Source organism: Seriola aureovittata, chromosome 3 (genome assembly GCF_021018895.1).
Source record: "Seriola aureovittata isolate HTS-2021-v1 ecotype China chromosome 3, ASM2101889v1, whole genome shotgun sequence".
NCBI lineage: Eukaryota > Metazoa > Chordata > Actinopteri > Carangiformes > Carangidae > Seriola > Seriola aureovittata.
In genome coordinates, this window is record NC_079366.1 from 8448402 (window position 1) to 8474728 (window position 26327).

The 26327-nt window shown below is 43.3% G+C and overlaps 1 protein-coding gene across 1 annotated transcript in view; it reads right to left on the reverse strand.

Moving 5' to 3' along the window:
• The window catches only part of xylt1 (xylosyltransferase I), a 78358-nt gene that overhangs the window by 17811 nt on the left and 34220 nt on the right, over positions 1–26327 (reverse strand). The window contains exons 2-8 of the mRNA XM_056372326.1: positions 19732–20320; positions 14373–14545; positions 13978–14180; positions 7059–7139; positions 5397–5613; positions 4888–5064; positions 1422–1687 (exon numbers count right to left, since the gene is read on the reverse strand). Coding sequence (XP_056228301.1) covers positions 1422–1687; positions 4888–5064; positions 5397–5613; positions 7059–7139; positions 13978–14180; positions 14373–14545; positions 19732–20320 — 1706 coding nt within the window. The remainder of the gene's footprint in view (positions 1–1421; positions 1688–4887; positions 5065–5396; positions 5614–7058; positions 7140–13977; positions 14181–14372; positions 14546–19731; positions 20321–26327) is intronic.

The following is a 26327-nucleotide window of genomic DNA, read 5'->3' on the forward strand; positions in this document are numbered from 1 at the left end:
CCTAGCAATGACTAAGATGTGGAGACACCCACTTTCTGTCTCCCTCATGCATGCAAATACACACACACACACACACACACACACACACACACACACACACAGACACACACACACACACAAACACACACACACACACACACACACACACACACACACATGTACGGAGCCACCTTTAACTTGGTCTGCTCTTGATCTCTCTTTTAACAGATGCAGTGAATGAGTAGAAACAGCTGTAGCGGATAGATGGTTTTGAGGTTTGACAGATGGAAAACATGCTTCCTTTCTCTGCTTGGCTTTTACCCGCATGACTCTACAGAACACCCACAAAGCAGCAGGGAGGAATCTGCAACAGTGAGTGAAGACGCTATCAGTCACCTGAGGATTTGTGAAGATTTCCTGAGCAGAGCAATTAGAATTAGCATCCTGGATGATTACCAACAAAAACTATAGCCCATCAGAACACAGTGTGTCTTCGGATCATGTTAAAACAACTGTTTTCCCTCATGCTGTGCTCTATTTAAATTGTGTTATCTTGTCTCATGAGGGTAAAAGTCATCTTAATGTTTGTTGATGTCGTTAAGCTGAACATAAAGATCTCATCTTCTCATCTTTCTTTTTAGTAGTGTAGGTGTTGTGTTTGTCTGCTTTATCTTTAGTTTTCTGAGGTAAACTGTTTTTTATGAGATGTGTGGAGCTTTCTGTCACACAAATTAGCCATTTACACCTCTGCCTTCTGTTTGGAATCAGCATTTTTAATTTGTCCATTTGTTTTTTTTTTTGTGTCCACTTTGTGTTTGGGCTTCATCACTGTGTGAATAAACTGAAGGAAAGTTAAACTAAAAATGCTCCTGCACCAGATGCTGCAAAAGTCCTCACTGAAGTCCATCAAGATGAAATGTTCCATTTGGCCATTAAATATGAAAGCACAGAGTGGTTTAACCCTTTTCATTTTAACCACATATGTTAACAGCACTCTGGAATTCATACATGTCCACCAATACTAATACACTGGCTGGAAGGGACAATGACCTACATAGCCTCATTATCTCAGGGATAAACTGACAGAGTAAAAGATCGTATTACAAAATGAATAGCATTACCCAGAGTTCTCAGCTGCTGATTGGAACTATTCACTGTTGTCCTATTTCCATGACATGCGATCCCAGACCGAGACAACAGAGAAACAAAAAGGTTTTTATACATGTTGTGGTTTCTCATGCTAACATGGGTGTGGGCGGCTTTTGAGGGCATAATTGAACTGCAGTGCACCTGTGGATGTGGGTGCAGGTGCACGATGATGCTGTGATGATGATGATGGGGTGTGTGTGTGTGTGTGTGTGTATGTATGTGTAGATGCAGAACAGAACATAAACAGAAGATGTATTTGCATAGGTGAATCTGCGTGTGTTCACAAAACAAACCTGCAGCTGTGATCCTTCGGGTTTCCCTGCAGTGAGGCGGCCGCCCTGGCCAGGCCCAGGCGTGTGAAGGAATGGTAGTACGTGAGCTGCGTGTCTGACAGGCTGGCCACGCCATCTGGCTCGTCGTACACGTTCTCCCAGTAGGAGTTCAGCGCTGGCGTTCCTTGGGGAAATGATCCAAACAGGTAGGTGTCCAGCTGGTTCACTATCTCCTGGTTCACGCTGGCTTCAAACTTCCTGGCAAAGAAGGTGGGCCGCACTGTTTGCTGCAGAGGGAACGGGAGGGGGGGGCCAGAACAGCAAAGCAGGGTGGGATGAGATAAAGAGAAGAAACAAGGCGAAGATTAAGCCATGGTGGTGCGCCAGGATGGCAGGGGAACAAATGTGATGTGTGAGATGTGTGTGGAAGTGACGTGTGGGCAGAAGAAAGAAAGTGAAGATAGGAGGAAGAGTAGAGGAGGTAGAAGGTTGCAGAGAGGAAAGAGGTAAATCTTTTTCTCTATGGTGTAGTGAGTTAATTATTATACACTCTCTCTTCACGCTCACTCATTCTTTTAGTTGTAGAACAAACAGTCTATATGTGCTCGGCCTATGTCAGGGGTTTCCCGCCCTGGGAGTCAGGACGCCCACAAGGAGTCACAAGATAAATCTGAGGTGTCGTGAGGTGATTAAAAGACTCCTGTAACACTGTTGGACTCAAGATGGACAGTTTAAAAAAAACATGGCAACAGAACCAGAATCATATTTTTCATTTTAACGCATTCTTCTTCCTTGTCAAAACCTGGCGCCTACATTACCCACAATGCAAGACCATCAACATTTCTGTTGGAGGACTGGAGGTGTGTTTTGGTGCTACAATCAGCGAGATACTTTATTTTTAGCTTTCCTTTTCAGACTTTAATATTTGCATTGCTTTCTTCTTCTTTTTTAATTTGAATATATTAAATATGCTTCTTCAGGGTTCTAAAAGATATTCTAAATAAAACAAGACAAAAAAAAAAGATCCTACATGGTTGATATTGCCTTGTTTTAATGTTTCAAGCCTTAAAGCCCAACAGGTTTGGAAACCACTGCACTTTGTGTCCTCATAAGTCAATTAAACAGTATTCTAGTGAGTCAACACAATGCACTCCCTATAATATTTGAATTAACAAGGAAACTACCCATCTTAAATACCCTGTCTTATGGGAGGGGGGGTGACTTCATACACAGGGCAGATCTAGGAGAAATTTGGGAAGAAAACAAATGATGTAGTGGGCGAGGTCTTTAAAACCTAATGGCATAACAATAAAGTTATTGATGAAGGGATTGTGGGTGCTTCACTGGGGCTGCCAGTCACTCTGAGCGTCTGTGTCAGCTCGATCGCAGGAATTACGGTCACTGTTAGTGGCCAAAGGTGCTTGACGAAGAAAAGGTAAGAAGATGCCTTACACCGGCAGCTGTATAATTTCTCAGACTTGTCCGTTTCTGTATTTTTCCATCCATTCATCATCCCTTCCCTCAACAGTTTATTTTTTAATTTTTTATACATGTCACTCTGACTTGCCTCCTCCGCTCCACCCATCTCTTTCTCACCCTCTCTGTCCCTGCCACACTGTTACTCGTGTGGTTGATGGTGCATCATGAAATCCGCCTCCACAGCTTGGCTTCCACACAAAGACATATTTTCAGTCCCAGTCACCAAACTATTTACTGATAGTTACCTAGCACCGAACACCTCGGTGTTACCTGCTAAAAAAAAAAAAAAAAAAAAAAAAAAAAAAAAAAAAAGGAGACCTAATGAAGGTTTCTGAGACTTCACAGTTTTCTCAGGCGGGAGTGGCAACTGTGGGATGTTGCTGCTGCTTCACACGGCACCGGATGATGCATTAATCCTCTGTGATTGGCCAGAGATATCAAATGAAACATGAAGGAAGGTTTTTTTTTTTTTTTTTGGTGTATCTACACGTTCCCAGATCTTGTGCGTTCTGACATATCCTCTGTGCAGTCATCTGAAAGCGCCAACCTGTCACAGCCTGTCTTTCCAACAGACTTACCAAATGCACCTCATTCTGAAACACATTACTAAACAATGATGCTATAAGACAAAAGGCACAGCACCACTCTCCCTCTCCAGAATTCCCCCTCCCCTGGTGAGTGCACTTCAAAATCACGATGTGGGAAACTCAACAGTTGTACCTTGAATTATTCCTCTCATCTGCAAACCAAATTCAAGCCTACTTTAACTGTCTGTATCTTTCCTTCTGCTGAGGTTCAAAGGGAAACTTGGATCGTGTGCTCAATGGGATATTAAGTCCTATTAATACCAGGGGCCTGGCTGGCTTCTGGAAAGGCTGCTTTGTTCCCAGGGTTGGACCTCACTGATACCAGGGTGCCAACCAGACCCCGCAGCGGTGCCAAGGACCTGTGGTAATGTGTTGGCACTGAATTGCCAGAGACTGAGGCGAGACAGACGGCAGTCAGGTCTGGCGAGTGGGGGGAACTGAGGTCAGTGCCACGGCTCTGACTGTTATGTGAAGGACAGGAGAGATGAAGTGAGTCACAGCGTTTAAAGGATAGTTAACTGTAGCAGAGTGTTTTCACTTTGTACTGCAGCTTTTACTTTGTAGGAGCACATTACAAGTCAAACTGTGACACTGACTTTCTCTGGGGTCCCACAGTCACCGCCACTCATTCACTTTCATTTTGAAAAGCTAACTAACCCTCTCCTCCTCCTCATACCCAATGCAGAGAGGATCTAATTACTATTAATTTTTTCCCCTCTCTGGGTCATACTAATAAAGACGTCATTTTGCACATATTGATTGTGAAAGCTGTGGGAACAGGGTGGATGCGGAGGGTGAGAGGACAGACCTTGAGGGCAGAGAATTTAGAGATTGACTACAGCTGATTTCCCACGACATACTGCGGTGTGTGCGCTGAAAACATCCACCAGTGTGAAGTTTTCTTTTTATTTTCATTTTAGATTAATCACATGTCTCTGATTGACCTCTGCTTGAAGTTAGCACCTTTTACAGTAAGGGTAAGAGTAAAGTAAGAGTTTCTAGCTTCCTAAATGGCTGTGACACAGAGACAGAGGAGAGACGATGTTTTACAACGACTGCACATCTGTAGCAACATGTGTCATTCAGAACAGGGTAGTTTTGACTCACCAGTTGCAGATGCTGCTTTATTGTTATCTCCAAATGCACTTTTTACTGTATAGTTTGTTGAAATTGTGAAAGAAGCACTCGGATTCTTTACTTAAGTAAAAGTGTTTTGATATCATAAAGCTAAATGAGTGTGTTGACATGGGCAACACAATACTTACATCTCATGGGTTATATCTTATAGGAACAAATATATGTCAGTGTTTTTACATAATGTTCATATCGAATTCTCCTTTCAGTTTCTGTCCACTTGTCACTGGTTGGGATTACAAGCAGGAAGTGAATTTCTCTACAGCAGTGCCATGTGTTTTCATTACCTGGAAGCGGTGGAAGTCTGCAGGCTTGAAATCATTAGGGGAGCATCCGCACCAGTCCACGATGTGCTTGTACTGGCACTTACAGCCCAGTTTACGATTCCAGTTAGTAATGCGCAGGTTGTTATCCACCATGCTCTCACAGTGTGCGCTGTTCTCCAGCACTGTGTGGAAGAACGACTGGGGAGCGAGAAACAGAGACAGAGAGACGAAATTAGAAAATTGTATTCCTTTTTTTTTTTTTTTTTACACCATCCAACTCACTGAAAGAAATAGACTAAGCAGCAGAGAGTTTCACAGTAGCTCATGATAAACATCCAATTTCCAAGTGAGCCTTTACACTTTCCCTTCACTTTATGATTTTATGTCCAACTTCTTTTTCTTCCCCTGCACATCAAACACAGCCATCAGAAGAGAACAGAGAGCCCTGCTTCTAAAAACCACGCCGTGTTAGAACAAAGCGCTCACTTGTCAGTCAGAGGTTAAGAAACACTTGTCTGTGCGCGTGTTACCTCGGCAGGCAGCAGAGTGTAGGCGTAGAAGCGCTTCATGTTGGTGACCAGATTGTCCTTGGAGTTGATGACATATTCCACAAACATGCGGTTGAGAAGGAACCAGTCAGACCCTCCGTCCACTGAGATGCCCTCTGGGATTTTCCGATCGCCCAGCCTCCACATGTGGGTGTCGCACTCGTAGAAGAGACGGTCTAGACCCTGCTTTCGGATAAACCTGATAAACACACAGAAAGGTGCGGTTACACCCTTGTCTGCGGACTAAATATACAAACAGTCAGGGCTGGTCATTTGAGTGAATTTATTTATAGATACCAGAATCCAGGTGAAAGTCAGTCTTTCAAAAAAATACCCTCTACATAAAAAAACAAACCCTCTGTTGTTCTTGTTTTCATACTCTTGTGCAATATCGGCGGCTTTTGCATTTTCTCCCTTTTTTTCCCCTCGTTACTTTCCAACAGTGGAAGATTTTTCGGAGACGAGCTTGTCACAAAAGGACTGTGTTTACTGTAAACTTCAGTCAACATCATCCTCATGCAAGAGGAAACAACTTTTGGTTGCCTCTAACTAAATCGAGGTGAATGTCTGCATTTCAATCTGGATCTGCTCTGGGTGTGTTTTGGTGAATATTGGTAAAGACTGAAAGGGTTGAGCTAAGAAAAAAAGAGAACAAACTGAATATATGCTCAGGTGGACGCAGAGCCTCAGCTGCTACACCGGTTAAAACTAGTATTGCAATAGCTGTATATCCAAATATGATTTCCCTCTTGCATTATTGCAAAATGTGTCTCCTATCCTTGGCCTTAAATGACTTGACATGTTGTTCGCACTTGTCTCTACACACTATCATCAACAGCAAGAGAAGTGACACCCTGCATACATAATGGATGGTGTTACTCCTGTGAGTGTATCGAGTGTTAGATAGAGGGAGTCAAATTCAGGGCAAACAGGTCAAATTGTTCCCTCTGTTCTGTGAACGGTGACAAACACCGCTGACGTAATGACCTTGTGGCTCACCGGCACACGACGCACGCATACGCAGATGACATTTTGGAAATGCGCTCGTGCATTTTTCAAGCATTTTAGTTTGTTTTAGCCGACTAAACCTATGCACATACTGGTGGATTACCGAGATCATTGCTGTTGTGAATACAGAATTAAATCAGGCACAAAACCCATTCCATCAAACAGCACCGAATAAAATACTGTGACTGCAAACACAAAAAGGTACTGCTGAGTCACGCTGACTCATGCATCCATGCTGGGTGTTTTTTTAAATATTTATTTTTCTCATGTGTTTTTTGGGGTATTTTTGCCCACAGTGTCGGGTGGTGACTGGTTTGCCGCCGGGGCGTGATGGGGCAGAGAGCAGAGTGGGCGGCGGCAGGGACGGGCGTCCTGGCATCGACCTCGCTAACTCAACCCACCAAGAAGGTTAATTAATGAAGCCACAGATGGAAGCTAATTGTATTATGATTCAGTGACCACGCTGTGCTGGCAGGAGTGTGTGTGTGTGTGTGTGTGTGTGTGTGTGTGTGTGTGTGTGTGTGTGTGTGTGTGTGCGAATAAGAAAGAGAAACAGAAAGCTAACCAGAGAGAGTGAGAGAGAGGGTGTGGTGTTGTGAGGAGATTAAAATTAAGTTTAAAAAATTTGCATCTCACCTGGCGTTGTCCCTGCCATGGGACTTGATGAAGTTCATGTCTCTGTATTTGGACAGGAAGGCCACTAGCTGGTTATTGGTCCTGGAATGAGAGAGAATGACTTAATTTTGACAGGAAAACAAATGGTCAGGCCTAGCTAGAAGTGGAGCATTGATTTTGCACATGCTACAGGAGACAATGTGAGTTTTGCAGCTAAATTATGCAAATGAATTCATCTGTTACTTATTGCTGTGGAAAAGCTCCTTAAACCTGCAATAATACGGCCGACTCGCATGTTAAAGAAATAAACATGTTCACAGCACGGTGCAAACATTTGAGATGATTTGGAACTAACTTTTTTTATAATTTCTCTTCCTCGTCCGCCTCCTCCTGATCTAATAAAACAGGTAAGGGAGGGATGATTTCCTACAGTTCTGTATCTCAGTATGCTGTATCTAAAAAATACAATCTTTGGTTACTCTGAAAGACACAGAAACCATTTTACATGCTTTTATGTCTTCTCGCCTTGATTATTGACACAGCCTTTTTACTTGTCTTGGCCAAAGATTTATTGATTGATTCCAGACTGTGTAGAATCAGCTGCCAGGCTTTTAACCAGAACCAAGTGACATGACCACATGGATCCTGTTTTCGCTTCCTTATACTGGCTGCCAGTACGATTTAGAATTGATTTTTAAGATTTTACTGATCACTTTAAAGTCTCTTCTTCTTCTTCTTCTTTCTCCCAGTTACATTTATGACCTTTTAGCACCATATGAGCCAGTGTGGCCTTTGAGGTCCTCAGGGAAAGGTCTTTTATCTATTCTAGGGGCCTGGCTGAAAACTAAAGAGGACAGAGCGTTTTCATTCAGGAGCCCGAGGCTCTGGAATGACCTGCCTGAGGAGATCAGGCTGTCGGAGTCACTGAGGTCTCTTAAATCCCTTTTAAAAACTTTTATTGGAGAGCCTTTCCTTATTTTATTTTATTTTTTGCTTTATTTGCGTTTTTTATTCAGTTTTAATCCCCTTTTTATGACTTTGGCCTTTCTTTTTTTCTTTTATCTTATGATTTTGGTTTTATTTTTAACCCTGGTTTGATAGACAGTGTGTGCAGCACTTGGACATCCCAAGGGATAAAAAGAAGTGTGACGTAATTAGTCATTTATACAACTTTGAGAAAAATACAATCTCCCCAGACATCTTTTTTTTTTTAGATACCTCCAGATTTGATTTTCCATAACAAGCAAAATCACTTTCAACATTAGTGCTACAACATCAGCAGTAGAGCAGTTACCTCTCCTAGGTCCAACAAAAAAAAAATCCATAACTCGTTTTTTATAATGTTTGTCTATAAAGCCAAGCTGATGTGTCGAATGTGCAGGATGTTGCACAGACATCCTGCACAAATGAACTCGGTGTAAACATTGATTAGGAGAAATGGGATGTGATATGGGACCATACAACGAAGACGTCAGTGTGTAACCATACTAGACTGTTGCAGTTTGAAATCCTTCACCACTTCAAATCTCTCCCAACTAAAGATTAGAAATGAGGCCTCTGCTTTTATCTAACATGTCAAATCTCAGTAGGCAGCTACACTCATTGTATCTGGTCAGAATGGATATTTTGCAAGATATGGAAAAGAAAATATTTGGTGTAATGTGTCTTTATGTCATGAACAAATGACAAACCTCCCACTAAAGCAAGTTTTCAAACATTAATTGTGGAGAGTTTTACTCTTGAGTACTTGACCTGTCTGCTTCACAACATACAGCGAGCGGATGGAGCATGAAGAATTGTCCAGATATACTCTGTAGCATGATGAAGGAATGCTACCGATTTCCCCGTTTTAAAACTAAGTTTTAATAATTTCCTCAGCTAGAATGATTATTTTTTGTGATTTGTACACTGATGTATTTTATATGGACTTATTATGTAGGCTGTAATAAAGAGTGATATTGATTAATTGTCAGTTATGCTGTCAGAAGCAAAATGGAGATATGATAAATGTTTCTTACAATCTAGCTAGCATCTAGCTACTAGTCAGGTTTAAATTCACAGATAGCAGGTTAGAGCATCTTCAACAATTGCAAGTATTCTCCTTGACTAATTATGGGTCTTCATTTTGTAACGTTCTTGTGACTTGTATATGGAATAGTAATGCCCTTTGTCATCTGAGCTTTTAATATTACATCTTGGCTTTTATTTTTATATAAAAAAAAATGCATTGTACCTATAGGGCACCTCCAGTCAGCCTGGCTGGCAATTTCTCCCAGTGGTCACCGATGGTATTGCAATGAATAAGTCCTCTGTGGCCCAAAAGCTTTTTCTCCACAGGCTAACATTATAAAGGAGACATTTGTAAGACTGTTGACAAGACACCTAGAACTGCAAACAAAGCTGGATTTAACTCTTTTGTTTTATGAATTTTAAATCCATGCAGGTTTTGCATTTGTAAAACTTTCTCCTCGCCTAGGAAATTGAGTTTTATTTTTGTGACGTCATCACATTGTGAGGTCTGCAGGCAGCGCACTAATTGAGCGATGGGGTCCCAACATGAACATGAACACTGTATTTTCTGGCAAAGTTTTGGTGATTTCACATGAGAGAGTTCTGTGTTTGTGTTTTTGTCTGTGATCAGTTGGAATCGCAAGGTGATCACAATTTAATGATCGTTGAAGGGATCACTGTCAATCGAATCTGACAAAATCATACCCACAGAGTCCTGATGAAGCAGATTAGCTGAGTTTTTGAGTGTTGAACTCTTAATAAATAATAACTAAAGATGTTTACTGTTCCAAGCTTTAACTTTGATTGTTGCTTGTTTGGTCATGAATATTTGAACATCCCCTCCAGACAAGTTTTAAGACAGAAAATACTCTGCTTGGAATAAAATCTATTTGGATAGAGTTTCTTAATTCAGTGTTCAAAGTTCAATTAACTTGTTAAACTTTCTTAAAATGATAAACTTATAATATAATGCTCCTTTCAAAAGTTAACAGCTGAACACATGATGTCTCCCACCTTACTGAAAAGTCCTTTGTGTGCACCAGAGTTTTCACATTTCCACATCGCACTTGTGCGAGTGTGAAACTGAGATTTAAGGTGAGAACAGAGAAACTTCCCCCCTTTAGCAGGTAAATGAGAAAACAGCTTGCTGGTGTCAAACTCTGCACACACATCATTCTGCACAGTGAAGCTCAAACATTCAAGTAACAACAAGCGCAACTAATTCTTGAGAGGAAGGGGTCTTTAATGATATAGAGAAATTCTCTTTTCAGGGCTTTAAGTCACTTCCGATCAATTAAAGACCTCGGCTGCTCTCAGTTTCAGTCCCTCAGTCCCTTCAAACTGTTAAACTATTTAGGATGATACAAAAGATCGTGCTGTCCGTGATTTTGATGAATGACTTCATGCTGCTCTTACATTGTAGAGCAGTCTACTCCTTCATACACAGGCCAGACAGGCTAAAAGCTTTGCTCTGCAGGCTATGCCCCAGTCAATGGCTCTAACATTTCATCTGTGGTGGAGCCTTTCATGATGGCTTGGCTTGCCTTTCGAAAAGAGCAGCGAGGCTCTGGTAAAAAGCTCAAGGATCAGTGGGGGGAGGGACAAGCGCATATTAATGTCATTTTCTCTTGAAGGAGCAATTTCACAGCCTGGGGGGCTTATCTTAGGAGGTCCTGAGCCATAAAGCCTAACTGATGATGTGCTGTACAGACACATGCAGTCTTCTCTGTCTCTACTTCCTACACACATACATGCATGCTGTGTAACTGCTAGTATGCACACTGACAATACAATATACATGCACAGAAACCCACAAATGCTTGTAGGCGCGCACACACACACACACACACACACACACACACACACACCACACACACACACACACACACACACACACACACACACCAAGGGGAATTCATGTCAAGCTCCACATTTGCCACCTGAGTGGTCACCCCGTCCACTGGGTCTAGTTTGCTTACTGTCAGCCCTGTGGCTGCTCTGTCTCACAGTGGTATTCACACTCACATTAACACACACACACACACACACACACACACACACACACACGCGCACACACACACACACACACACACACACACACACACACACACACACACTGCTGTGAGTTTCAACCCCGTCTGACACACACAAAAATGTGCACCTTTTCCATATCATAGCCAATTAAACTTCATCATTATGCCACTGTTTCACTTCCATGGTCTTACTGTTAAATTCATAATGTGCCCTTTTTATAACAAGGACTTTAAATATACCATCCCAGAGGGGAATAGCTGAATGCCATGGCTGTCAGGTTGTGAACCCGCACTCCAACACTCGAACAGATGAGAGATGGATCACACATTCATCATCTCTGTCCTGGAAAAACCTTCAAAAAGTTCTGTAAGTTCAGTATTTTAAATATCCTGCCTGAATTTTTCAACAAGTTTTTTAATTTTCAGAATTACATTTTCAAATGAGTTGGCTCAGTTCTAATGGGTTATAAAGTCATTTTTTTCACAGCGGGAAATGGCACCTATCACTTATGGAACAAAGCTTGAATATGAGATGCAGCACTTTTCCCTGACGCAGATGACAAAGTGAGAGAGATTAGAAGACATGACGCCTGCAGTCAGTCATTGTCTCACAAAGCTCAGACGTCTTAAAAGCTGCTGTAAAGTCTATGAAAGGGGCTTTGAAGAAGAAAAAAACAGGTAAAAGCAAGGAGACTGTAGATAAAAGCTGGGAAAGAGCATTGTACTCTCTGACAAAGCAAGCGTATAACTCATCCTCTGGCCTCTCTCTGGCCACACACACACACACACACACACACACACACACGCACACACACACACATAGTATATCTCCCCCTGGACACACAGCCCCTCTGCTGGTGTGAGGGGCTCTGGATTTGCCTTTGAGAGCCATCCATGCGGCAGGACAGACATTATCAGGGAATTAGAGGGGAAATAATGCTTGTCTCCAGTCCCACTGATAACAACAGCAGTAGTCAGGGCAGCGCGGGGCAGGGGAGCCCCCCACATTCCTGACTGCACCAACGCAGTACGGTCACAACGGAAAGACAAGTGTCATTTAGACCAAGCCTGTGACCAAGTAAGATTGTGCACGTAAGGAAATACTGGTGCAGGTTGGACAGTTTTAGCTGGATAAATGTAATAGGATCAGGATAAGTAATGGGTTAAAAGCTTGTAATAGATTGACAAAAAGTGGGGTTTGCAGGCTGGCAAGAGTGAGTCCTCTGCTTATGCCGACATCTTTTTCTGTGCTATAGTAAGTCCATAGTGATAATGTAATGCTGATGTGTTTATTTCTGAGGGAGAACGTCTCTTTTCACTTGATCCTCTTCCCAAAGAGATCAGAAAGGATTGTCAGTGACTGAAGGGGTTTTGATTTCTTGCTCGAGGACACTGGAGTAGCACGGATGCTCACTCTCAAGGGCTTGAACCCAGGCTTGCCACTTTAAAAAGGACCACATTTGCAAGTTCAAGTCAGTATATATGCTGTGTGCAGACTTGGTCAGATGGGAGCTGTGGTTACAAATGCACTTGGTAAGCAAAGATACACCAGTGCAATTTCCATATTTCCATATTGCATGGATCCAAAACATGCAGTTCCCTCTCGTTCCCCTTCCCTAACTGCTTATTCTCGCTCCCTCGCCTCACCCTGTCATTTGTGCCTCTCGGCTCCCTCTTTCGCTCCATCAATCGTTTCGTCTCCCAACAGATGGGGCTTAAAACCTCCACTGTCAGCCCTTTTTCTCAACAACATCACCCTCATGCAAATGAGGAGGCAAAAGATGGGAAGAAAAACAGTGTCTCGGCGCATGCACTTGCAAATACCTTTAATCATGCACTGATTGACAAACAGGAGAAATGTGCACGCATGTACACAGGCAGGTGCTGAGGCACACGCAACACACACTAAATTCACATGTGCACACCCTTGCGCAGAAACACAGACACATGCACAGACAAACAAGCACAGACAGCATGTCAGCAGCATTCATCAATATGGTGAAAACAGCTTAACACAACAAGACTGAACCGGTCTATGAACAACATCCACATTTGCCCCTGCATGCCGGCTCCAGCTGTGGAGACATCAGATCCAGCTTCTTTTTACCCAGTGGCCATTACAGCTTGTCTGAATTCAACTGGTGGACATCTGGCTGCGCAGAAGAGATAACTCTCTACTTAATAGGAGGATTTTAATTGGCTGCTGCAGCGCTACATCAAAAACCCAGCAGACCCTGAACTCCCAGGAGGACTATAAACTCACATAAAAAACAGTACAAGTCACCAAATTTCTCCCAAAATAGCCTATTTCCATGACTATATGTCCAGTTCACGTAGACTTTGTGGCTTTTAATTACCTTTTACAGCCTCTTAAAAGGGATGCTTTTGAGTGGAGAGATGACTTTTGGACCGTACAGTGCACAACAGGCCTGGAAAGTCAATAGGTATTGACCCTGGGCAATTAAATTGTAATCAGTTCACCATGTAACCCATTCAATGGAGTGCAAGCAAGGAAGCAGCAACTTGGAAGAGAAGATGTGAACGAATAGTGTTTGAGAACGGCAGAGATTTTACTTCATTGATCTGTTTGGTTTTGAGTGAGTCTGTATTTAAAGCTCACAGTTAACCACAGGAGCCCAGATCAGTGTGTATTGAATTTCCTCCATATTGGCTGGGAGCTGTCTACTATTGTTGTACATACACGGTGACTGCCTTTTTAAAGAAGAAAGCGTGTCCAGTTCACAGATTTGTCACCATATATTGGATGCTTGCCACCAATCCTAACCTTATTTCCTTACAGGACAATTCTTAAAGAAATTACACACACTGCCTTCCCCCTAAGCCTACCTCACTACCCTCCAATGAGCTCCCTGCATTGTGAAGTGCTCCTCTGTTACCTGATGGGGTAGTCAGCAGCACTGAGGTTGATGAAGAAATCCCAGCTCCAGTCCCTCATGGCCAGCAGGTCAGCCATGCTGCGAAGATACATCGTCAGCAGGCTGGCACCACCCCAGATGGTGGCCATGCGCCAGGGTGTCACTCTCACATTGGGATACTGGGCAGCCAAGGCGTGCACCTGCCTGTGCAGGTAGTTGGAGCGCTGAGACAAAGGAGTTAAGGAAAAAATGGATTAATATTCTGTCTGACATCTGACACATTACATTTTAAAAGTTACTGTAATTGAGAAACAAATAAATGTAATTACTGCAAGCCAAACCTCCTTTAAAAAAAATCGGAATTTAAAGGGGCTTAACTAGCCTCAAATTACTGTACGTCCTGTTTGTAGGCTCACCTGATCAACATGTATGTAGTAGTAGTGCGAGGTGTGGTAGATGGCTTTGAAGAGGCGATGAAACTGGCGAGAAGCTCGTCCATGGACCACCAGGACAAACGCTATTCTCACTGGTTTTAATGGAAAGCTCTCAGCAGAGTCCTCATCCCACTGGACATTCACATTGGCTTTACCTGCGCAGGCATAAAGACAACACTGTCAATATTAATGTACATAATTCAGTCTTTTTTTCTGCATGAATTCAGACAGCATTGCATGGATTCTTCTTCAGTAACATAATCAGTGGCTGTTTGCTGTTATTTATTTAACTGTAAGAGGCTGTTCTATCAGTCCTTACAGAATGCTGAGAATCTATAAATATATTCAAGGGACAAAGAAAGCAAATTCGAAAGCATAATGAATATAGCAATAATGATAATTGCTATTCTTTTATTAAACAATAAACGGAAATAGCTAAACAACAAGGTTGCTAAGCAACACAGTAAGTAGCAGTCTGAATAGTGATTAGCATATTCATAATAATTAACTGCTATGTCACAATTCAGTGGGTATTTTACATTCTGTCTGAATGTGACTTAGTCTGAACTGAGGGAAAATATATAAAAAAATTGATATAAAACCAATCATCTTGAAGATATACACATATTAAGACTATAATACAACCAGTATGCCTTGAGAAAACACTGACTGTGGGTGTTTAACATAGGTAATTTCACTTTGCTCTCTACTGTGTCCTTTAAATACATCAGACGTTCTCAGGAGGCCAAATTGGTCACGATTATGCACATGGACCCACAGCATATATTTAAGCCCTGCTGTGGAACTAAAAAAACAGTACCACAAAATCTTGGCTCACTCATCTATTTTCTTATGTAATTGAATTGGAACTTTGACAATTTCAACGAGACACTACACACACTATAACTACTATCCTCTTTCAGACAGGAATCCTATAAGTGATTCCTCTGGGGCTTCCAGGGTGGAGCACAGTTTGACAAAGTGCCTTCATTCCTCTCAGGCAAAACTCCCAGAAGATGCTTTGGATTTCACACAAATGACAACAATAAGCACACAGGCAAGCGCAGCTCCGGTCATGGCCTGCCAAGCCACTATCAAATTAAGCAATTCCAACAATCTCTGGAGAGCCATTGATAAGCTCACACAGCTCCACCGTGTGGTTTTGTACCACCCTTAACCGCTCGAAAAAACAAACACTTGCGCTTCAAACCTAAAAAAATAACCTTCCTTGAAGCAGTTCTGCACCATCAAGTCCCCTGAACATTATCACAAACATTGTTTGTTTTTGAATCTTAAGTTATTACAGCAAATGTGCACACGCAGTTTATGAGACATGTTTGTTCACAGAACGTGCCTTAAGGAGATTAATGACTATAATTTGGGACTTCAGTTCCCAAGAGCCTGTCTGTGATAAAGAAGTAGAGGAAGCTGAGGGAACACTGAGATGGGGGGGCGTTTATTCCTCTGAGGTGACGTTTCCTTAAAAAAAAAAAAAAAAAGCCCCTCCCGGCTCCTCTAACTGTCTGGCCCTAGGCTCCTGTAATTACTCTAAATTTAAGGGCAAGTGTCCGATATATCTTCTTCTTATGAGTTGACGGGGAGGGGAGAAGAAGGCCTGGTCCCTCCCTTTCAACTAATCTCATTCATTTTAATTTAAGGCAAGGTGACATCATGACATCATGACATCATGACAACATGAGTTTATTTAAAGGTTTGACCACCAGGGTGAGGTTAATGACATGCTCCCTTGGCTCCAATTGGCCGTGGCTCCTGTCAGTCACTCATACTTATTTCTTGCTGCTCTTTCTCTCTCTCTCCCTCTGCATGTGTGTGTGACTAGCTCAGGGGGGAAATCTGCTGTGGGCCATATCAGATTGAACGGTAATTGGTGGCCAGCTAAGAAGGTTCACTGGTTTGCTTTGCACACGGATAATTGGCCAGTCGCTTCACAAAGCACTTTGAGTGTGTGCTATGCTAGCTAGCTGAACTAATGAGCACTGCTGTGTGAGTGTGTGTGTGTGTGTGTGTGTGTGTGTGTGTGTGTGTGTGTGTGTGTGTACGTGAACTTAAATTTTACTGTTAAATTTTACTGTTGAACATGTGTGTTCACCTGCAGAAGTTCATTTGTAGTATTTTTTGACCTGAACCTGAAGAGACTGCAGGCCTATTCCGAAAGAAAAAAAACGAAGCCCTCCTCTTGAACTCATCATTCTTCATCATGCTCCCCCTTGTCATCAATCTTTTAAACTGCCTCTCCCTCATCTGTTATCACCCCACTCTCTTCCTCCATCATCTTGTGTAACTTCGGGCTCTTACCCACCCTCCATCTTAACTGCTCATATGAGAGGTTAGAACAAGAGCTGAGCTATATCCCAAAGGGCTTGTACCAAATTGCATTTGAAAATGTCTCGAGGATTCTGTCTGCTCCTTGAAGCCATCCACAAAAGCCAGGTTTGCAGACATATCATATCGATGGGTTTGATTTATATGTCTACAATAACAAACCTCAATAAATCTTCCTTTTAACCTGATGTTTTTTTGGCCACTTTGGGGGCAGAGCAAACACAACACTGACATTATCACCTTTTAAGTTGATATGGCTTGTTAGCAGACAGTTGCCTATTGACACATTAATTTAGAGCTGGCTAACAGCAACCAGCTAACAACATATCAAGCAAACCTGAATGCTGCTATCACTGGCCGCACACTGCTCAACCCACAATAACAACCAAACACTTGTGTCTACCACATCACAAGCTAACACTATCAGCTTACGCAATGCTAACAACAACGAGCTAACAACATGTCAGCTAAACTCGTATGTTGCTTTTACTGGCAGCACATTGTTCAACCCACAACAACAACCAAACTATTATCTTCAGCACATACTCCTGTCTACCACATCACCAGCTAACACTATCAGCTAACACAATGCTAAGAACAACCGGCTAAGTGAAATATTTGACTTTTTAGCTGTAAAACGCTCCACTGGGTTCATCAGCTAATCAGCTAATTGTTTGCTGTTTGGGGCTGGGCAGGAAGCATACATTAGAGCTGCTGAAAGAAGCACAATGCTGCGGACGCAAACCATGAGCCAGAGTGAGCCACAACAGTGAAGTTACAGGCGCCCGAAAACCAAAACAATGAGCTAAAAGAGGGTGTGAGGAACTGCAGAGTCGGGTAATAGTTCTTTGTGGATTTGTGACTAAGGGACGACCTCCTTCACCCATAAATATTTAGTTTAAAAGCTTTAAGTAACATTTATAATCAAATATTTCTCAGTACAAGGCCATTTCGTTAATGCTGCATTCAAGGTCACCGTCTGTCAATACCTCTGCTGGAGCAATGCAGCCCAGTCATATCATGATTAGCCAAGTTAGCATATAGGGGGCCACTTCGTGACCATGTTCCTCCTGTATTCATTGATGCTAATACACAATTGCTAATCTAGCCAAGGCCTCAAGGACAGATTACTGATCAAATCAAATTGGACAATTCTCTGCTAACAAGGTTAGGACTTGGATTGGGATGGGGAACAGAGGAGGGTAGAGGGAAAGAGAGAGAGAGAGAGATAACACATTGGCAGGCAGCAGACAAGCAGACGGAGAGTAAGAAAGAAAAGTGATTTAATTTAGCTGTCGTGTTGTTACAGCCCAGCCACCAGGGGAAAGCCCTTTTCAATTTCTTTGTCTCTTTTGATCAAACTGTCAGTTTGAGTAGGATGGTGAGTAGCTGTGTGAGATGACAGGAGCTTAGGCACAGACAAACGATACTCCTGCTTGTGGGACTGGGAATGCACAGAAGTTGCTAAGTCACTGTGCCTCCTCGAGATCTAATAACATGAGCGAGGGCCGGGCAGGTATCTGACGAGAACAGGCAGGATGTATAATAGTTTTCTCCTCCTCCCCTGCTGTCCATACTGCACTCAGTCAACTCCCATGTGTGTAAACGTATCTTGTGTGTATGTGCTGTTCACTTAAACATGGTTGCTGATGCGTGCCCGCTCATCGATGGCTGCAGCCACAACAGATTTTGTTTACAGAACCCACAACCGGACTGCAGCTGTCTATAAATTCTTAGGAAAAAAAAGTGTGTGTGCGTGTGTGTGTGTGTGTGTTTGTGTGTGTATGTTTGAGGAAAAGAAAGGAGAACCTGTGTTCTTTGGCCAGCTTTGACAAAACAAATGAAAATTGGAAACCAATTTGGAGAGAATACAAGCAGCATCCCCATTTTCTCCAACAATTTACTTCACCAATTACACATCAGTGAAAAAGACATTTCTTGCCTTGGACAAGAATTGCAATTGCAAGCACAGGAAATATTTTACCAATGTACTAAAGCCTGGATGGTCAGAATAGACTTCTTGTACTTAGCTTTGCGGATATTATTATTATTATATTTTATTATTATTGTTATTTTTGCAGTGAAAAAACTGTGCAGCAGAGAGCTAGAGGAAATAATGTGAAAAAATAAATGTCAAACTATACCAAGAAAGGACATTGACAACCTGTCAGCATTATTTCAAGGAGGTTTGTTTTACTTTGTGTTTTGTACTTGTAGTAAACCAACCAGAAAGATCAACTCAAGCAAAAACCTCAAGCAGCTTATTGATATCCTGAAGTTTTTTAAAGTGACTTGAGATGAATAATTATTTAAAGAGCGCAGCACACTGCGGTTATTCCTCCTCATCTATTTTCACCTTTGCTTACACATAAACATGGTGCATTTGGAAGATATATTCATCCTTATAGATCAATGAGCACATACACACAGACCATGTTGTGTCGCAACCTCTAACCCAGTGTTACGGTCTCTCTTCATCCACTGAGCTAAATCAGACCGTTTTGTTGACTCAACCAAATCGTCTTTTTTGAAATTGAGGTACAACACTTTTGGATTTGTGTTTTTGTCTGTGCTTTTCTCACCAGTTTGAATTGGGTGGGGCTCAGCTGGAAAAAGGTGATGCCACATGTCTAACATGCTGGACCAATCAAAGTTAAGTAACACTGGGATCAAAATGTGACTACGAAATCTGATTAACCAAACCCACACAGATCTGATGTGTGTTACACTCTCAATAAACAGTAACTTTGAATATATTTTTCCAAATTTCGGAAGACTAGAAACTAAGTTTTCAGGGGCTTGAAGCTATGTACGTGGCATCTGACAATCTACAACACATAACACTCTTACATCACATGTCCCCTCGTAGTTAACCTTGATAGATATCGACCAGTTCAATGACAGGATTTTTGTGCAGAATACAAATTGACAACCTTACCTCCACAGACATAACCATTTGAATGAACTAAAATCAATGTAATTACGCTGATGGACTCACCCTCAAGGGGGCAGTAGCGAGTGACCTTCTCAGGCATCAACTGCCCTTCCTTGTGTCTGCAGTACACCTCTGCGATCTGTTGCCGGCACTCCTTGCTCTTGGCTCTGGAGAGAGCTGAAATGGCTTCCTTCCCACTGATCTCGCACTTGGGTGGCTGATCGTAGGTCACCTCCAGCGGCGCCGCAGTCGCCTGCCTCCTGTGGGGGTGCTGATGCCTGTGCTGTAACTGGGCCTGTTGGGCCTGTGAGGTACGGTATTGCTGCCGTGAAACTCCCGCGACGCCCTGACCATTTGGGTAGGAGGCGTTGTTGCCGACCGCCAGCGGCTGATGACCTACAGGCAGCACTTCATTTGAGCTGCGTCCCAGACTGGGGGAGCTGTCCCGCCAGGTCTGCTGCTGAGCGTGGGCTTTCTCCTGCAGATGCTCCCGCTGCTGCTTGCTGCTGGTGGCCCCTACAGACTGCCGCTGTGGCTGAGAGCGCGCGCCAAAGTTACTATTGTCTATGTTTTCAAAGTCTTTGGGCACAGAGTTCTCGTTGTTGCTGTCCACTCTATTTTTCTCCTTTGGCCGGTGGGAATAATATCCATCCTGGATGAAGAGAGTGGGAACAGGAGGGGAAAGACAAGGGAAGCATTGGGAGGAGAGTGGGAAAAGAGGAGGGGTGGGGAGGGGGGCACAAACAAGAAAAACAAGATCAGAATTGAGTGAGCGCGGTGCATATCAAATGTCGGATTAACAATCAATGTGGCATGTATGAGCGGGCAGCGCCGCATTGAACCGTGAGGCATGAAATGAAGTAGCAAGGTATTGAGTGTGAGGACTACAAGGTGCAACCTAAGTGGAGGTGATGCAGGGCCGTGCCATCATCAGATTAGCCCCGGTTTCAATTAAATTCTCCCTCAAATGGGCCCGGCACTTGGTAAACAGATTACCAAGAAGGGATAAAGGGCCAGAATATGACTGAGTTTGTGTGGGTGCTAACGTGCATGTGTGTGTGTGTGTGTGTGTGTGTGTGTGTGTGTGTGTGTGTGTGTGTGTGTGCGTACAATTGCTTTTTCACTGGAGCCACGTGAGAATGTGAAGAAATTGTAGTGGTGAGGCGTGTGACTGGAAAGGCTGCACTTGTCAGCGCAGTGTGTCTGCATATATGAGATAGTGTGTGCGCGTGTGTGCGAACGTCTGAATGTACAATTTCCCTATCTTTCCAGCAGAATAGGCTAAAAGCGAAGGAGGGGCACAGGGGATAGCAGAGAGAGGGGAAAAAGGGTAATGAGTGAAAGTGGGGAGCACGAGGCGAAGGAGCGCTGACACGAGTCATGGGTTCTGCTCCAAGGAAGTGCTGGCTTGTTCCAGCGAAATGTGCCACGATGCATCAAACAGAAAAGTAAGAAAGCTGCCTGGCTGCCACGCCACTGTTGCACACCTTGCTAGACACACAAGAGAAGAGGCAGAGTGAGGGGGAACGGAACGACAAACAGCAGCCGAGGAAAGATAGAGCTCATAACAACAGGGATCCCTGATGTGTTTCTCCATTTACAAGAGGAATGAAAGCAGGGGGGGAGGGGGGGGGGGGCGAATGGGAGCAGGAGATGTGGGAGGCACAAGGGAGGCAAGTGAGATGCTATTGTGAGCCAGGTGCTCAGCATGGAAATGTCTTTCCACCCCTAAAGCCAGGCCTGTTATCAGCCCATCAAGGCTCTCTCTCTGCAAACACCTTGTACCAGCACAATTACAAAGGTGGCTGGATGACACACTTTCACACTCACACAGACAGGAGGGGGGTGATATTATACAAGTGAAGCAAGAAACAAAAAACTGGATGAAAAACGGAGGGAGAACAATATTCTCATTGTCAGCTCCTTTAAAGCTTCCTTGGCAGAGATCTGATTCTCACAACACTGGATACCTTTAAGCATTCACCCCTCTCCTCTCCTCTCCTCTCCTCTTTCACTCATTTTTCTCCATGCATCTGACTTCTCCTGGCTCTTTGCCTCTCCTTCCCTTCACACTTCTCTTCACACATCCCGATTCCACCCCTCTGCTCTGCTCCTTTCACCTCTCATTCCTTCTGCTCCACATCTCGCTCCCCTTCTCTTATCATCTGGTCCCCATTTCACATCTCTCGCACCTCCTTTTCTCCCCCCCTCCCTTTATTCTCCACTTCATCTCTTCTCCTGCCTATCATAACCTCTCTCGCGTTCCCCTCCCCTCCTTGTCTTTCTCTACTTTCTTCACTCTGCCAGTTTAAACAGACCATGTTGTCTGAATGGCAGAACCTGCTAATCCTGCGTGTAACAGCTGCTTAGGGCAGTGATCACCTAAAAAGAAATCCCTACTTGCCGAGTTTCAAAGGGAATGCTTTAGGAGGCTAATCCATGCAGTGCAAGTCACTGGATGTTTGCAGAGGTAAAATTAGTCTGTGTGCATTCACGATTATGTGTGTACAGTGCTTCTTCTGGATTTTTTTTTTCCCCCAAAAGCTTTCACTTGAGTGTGTGTGTTTAAGGGGGGAGAGAAACAGCAAATAAAGCAGGGGCAGCATGTGTTCGCCCCGGAGAGACGGATACTCCCACTGTGAGTCCCACCGGAGAGACACGAGACGATAAGGGACACAAGTGAGCAACCGTAATGCAGAGTGTCCCCCCCACTCATCTTGATGGAACAAATCTACTTCATTTACAGCAGATAGATACCACGCGCAGGCTGAACACACGTTTAGAGGGGAAATAATTTGTTGATTTATTCATGAGTCAATCAGCAATAAGTTCATCTCAGTTATTTTAGTAATCGATAAATCATTTATGTCTTTTTTAGGCTAAAATGCCAAATATTCATTGACTCCTGCTTCTCAAAGGTGAATATTCTTTTTTTCAGTTGATATTAGGTGTTTGGTTTTTGAATTCGTTAGATACAACAGGTAATTTAAATATCTGTAATTGCAAGGGGTATTTCTAATGATTTTAATTGACAGAAAAACTGATAATGGAAATAAGTTAGCTCTAGCCCTATGGACATTTCCTAATCACTCCTAACGCATGTCTTTGGGTTAGAGTTATTTTTTGATTAATCATTTAGTGTCAAAAATATTGAAACACTGTAAAAATAAATGACCTAAAATAAAGAAAACCTCCACTAACATCAGAAGAAATTATTTCATTTTTAAGAAATATAATATTAGATGTATCACAGGATGAGTTAGGCAATATGCTTCCTCTCTTTCATGTTGAGAGTTCAATGAGATGATCAATACCACTCTCATGTCTGTACAGTAAATATCAAGTTGGAGCAAGGAGATGGTTAGCTTAGCATAAAGACTGGAACCACGGGGAAACAGCAACACGTAGCCTGGCTCTGACCAAAAGTACGAAAATCCATTTTTCATTTCATCCATTTCCTGAATTAAGGAAATGTAATAAATAATCACGTAAATGTAATAAATAATCACAAACAAAGGCAGTAAATCCTGACATTTGAGAAGCTGTATCCAGCAAATGTTTGGCATTTTTGTTTGATAAATGACTCACCAGCAATTATTATTAAAATAGTTAAAGATTCACTTTGATAAATAGACTTATCATTTCAGCATGACATCACCGTACTTAAACTACTTCTCTGAATGCAGCCCAGCTGGCTGCAACTGTGTATATCATTTACTTTGGGGGCAAAAAAAAGAGCAAAAAAAAAAAGCATTACAAAGATGTTGATTTGTTGCAAATTAATTGGCATGGACAAGAGTCAGAAGAGGTTAGCCCCATGTGGGCCTGAAGTGGAAATGAGTAGTATTTGTAAGTTAGCGGTGAGGAGATTCCTCTGGATAAACAATCTTCACACTGTGCCCCCTTCTCCCTCCTCCTCCCCCTCCTCCTGTGAGCAAAGAACTCCAGTAGCTGTGCTGCTCTTTAATCTCAGGGACTGGGCTGTAAGCAGGAAGCGGTGGGGCACAGAATTAATAGTAGTGGCAGCGACTGGAGATAGGGGCTGCGTTGGACTGCAGATGGGGCTGGGAGCTGGGGGTAGCTATCGATTGTTGCAGGGGATATGTTTTCTGCTCCCTGGGAGTGTCGGGGAGGCCAAGCCAGGATTGCCTGGCATGCACTGTGCTGGCTGTGTGCACACACACACATACAGAAACACACACACACACACACACACACACACACACACAGAAACATGTACACACACACACACACACACACACACACACACAGAAACATGTACACACACACACACACACACACACACACACACACACACACACACACACACACACACACACACACACACACACACACACACAGTGAGCTCCCTGAGCTCTGCTGAGAAGTGAGGAAAAAGCAGAGGGGGTAAACGTTAATATCATCCATCACTGGTAGGTACATTTAGAGAGAGGCCTGTGGGGATGGGAGCTTCAGCACCCCCTCCGGGAATGGTTTAGTCCATTCCTCAATACAGAGCTGGCCCTTTCCACTTTCCCTCATTTCCCCTGCCACAGGGGGAAATATTTCACCTGTCCTTTTTCTCTCTCTCCCTTTCTCTCCATTCCTCCCAATCTCCTGTGCAGCAGAGAAAAAAGAGCACATATCTCTCTCTCAGCACCTGTCCAGCTTCACCCCTCTCCTCCTCCACCTCCTCCCTGGCCCACGTATCATCCCTCGCTCTGGGAAGGAAAGCAGTTCATCTGCTCCGCCCCCCTCCCCTCCTTCCTAATGCCATCATTTACTGTTGCAGTCCCATGGTAGATGTGAGGGAGAGCAAGGTAGCAGCACATATCAGTTTCACCCCACCCTCTCAGCCCGCTCACTTTAAAGACATCATTCCTACGGGAGCCGAGCTGAGATAAGCTACTGCGTGTGCCAGCAGCGCGTACTCTGTCAACACAAGCTGCTGTATGGACAGCATGCAGACAACCACGACACAATGTACATAAACATATACACAGGTTTATTAAGAACTGCCCACTGACTATGCATGAGTAGGTGGGTGTTGAGTCACCTCGGCAGCGTGCGGGCCAGATTCTGCTACGACCTGCCTGCCATGTGGCTAACAAGCTCAGATTAATTATCTGGACTGAATCCCCGCAATACTCTGAGCAAGATGTGGCATCTGGCATGACACGGGAGACTGATGCACTGACAGACTTTAGTTCACAGCTGCCTTAGCACCTCAGGACACCTCGGGTAGAGATGAGCTGGGGTAGAGCGGGGATGACCTAAATGCTTCGTGACTTCTTAGAAGTCTTACTTATCGTAGCTTATCAGCTGCAGAGTTTGGGGGCAAGAACAGTTGTTCTTTTCTATGTTCTTAGATTCACAGTTTAGGTATCAAACACTCTTATCCAGGAGGATTTTCAAAGTATAGCAAAGTAGACTGAGCTTCACTTCAGTTCAATAACAAATAGCCTACAGTGAAGAGTTTCACAGGGTCTAAACTGGCAGTAAGAAAAATTACGCTGCAAACAGGGTAAAGAAATACACGGTTGAGTCATGGAGGGATATTTTTGATGCTCCGGTCTACTGGACTTTATAAGAAATGTTGTGCTTGGGTTCACTATCTGAGGTTTTCGTTGTATTCTGTCTTCTTGTTATGAATATTTCCTTAGTTGCTGCTACCTTTCTCTTCCTTTTTCTCTTCAGTCAATCCCCTCAATCCCCTTCTTTTCCAGAGGCTAAAACGGGCGGAATGCTAGTCACATGTGATGTAAGTGTGTACGTATGTGTGTGTGTGTGTGTGTACAAACGCACACACATACGCGCATTAGTGGCGGCTCTGAAAGAACAGCATGGGTTTGCTTTGCACAGAAGCCTCTTGTTTTGTGCCCTGGGACAAGCCCCAGAGCAAAAGTAGTGAAAAGGGTGTGTGTCTATCTGTGTGTGTGTGTGTGTGCGTGTGCGTGCGCGCAAATGGGTTAGAAATACCTAGAGGAGACAGACAGTGAGAAGGGCTGGGAGTGACTTTACAGCTTTGAGAATGGAAAATGAAATTCGGAGAAAGGATGCATTATCTGAAAAGAAAGCAAAAATATATTTTTTTAAAAAGTGTCTCTCCTCTGGGAAACTTCTTAAATGGTCAAATGACTGCAACTGGCTACTACCACTGAAAAAAGATCAAAGTCTTCCAGATACCAAGATCCAAGGGTTTGAGACTCGTGGGTATTCACTAAGGCCAGAGGGCAGAGGGGAACTCACAAACTGCTGTTGAATTTCCACTCCTTTCTGGTGGATATTGTGTTGTAATTATATGGCTTCACTGACTACATTTGCATGCATGGATTTCAACTGGGCAAGGACACAAAAACACCTCTGCGCTCACAACCGCAGACACAAGAAAGATAGAAGGAGTTTCTCTTCCTCAAAACCTTTTTAAATACAGCAAAGCTCGGCACGAAAAACCACAAGGATACATATGAAGAAATGTATTAACTGTAGGGGGTTCACTGAGGAGTTTCCACAAGACCAAAGTGGAATTAAAAAATACTTTGGCTTCCCTCACAATATATTTGCATTCCATTGCAATACTTCTGTGATCTCCCGCAATAGTTTTTTTTTTTTTTCCCCCAGAGCTCCACTTGTGTACACATAATGCTCAGCCCACTCAG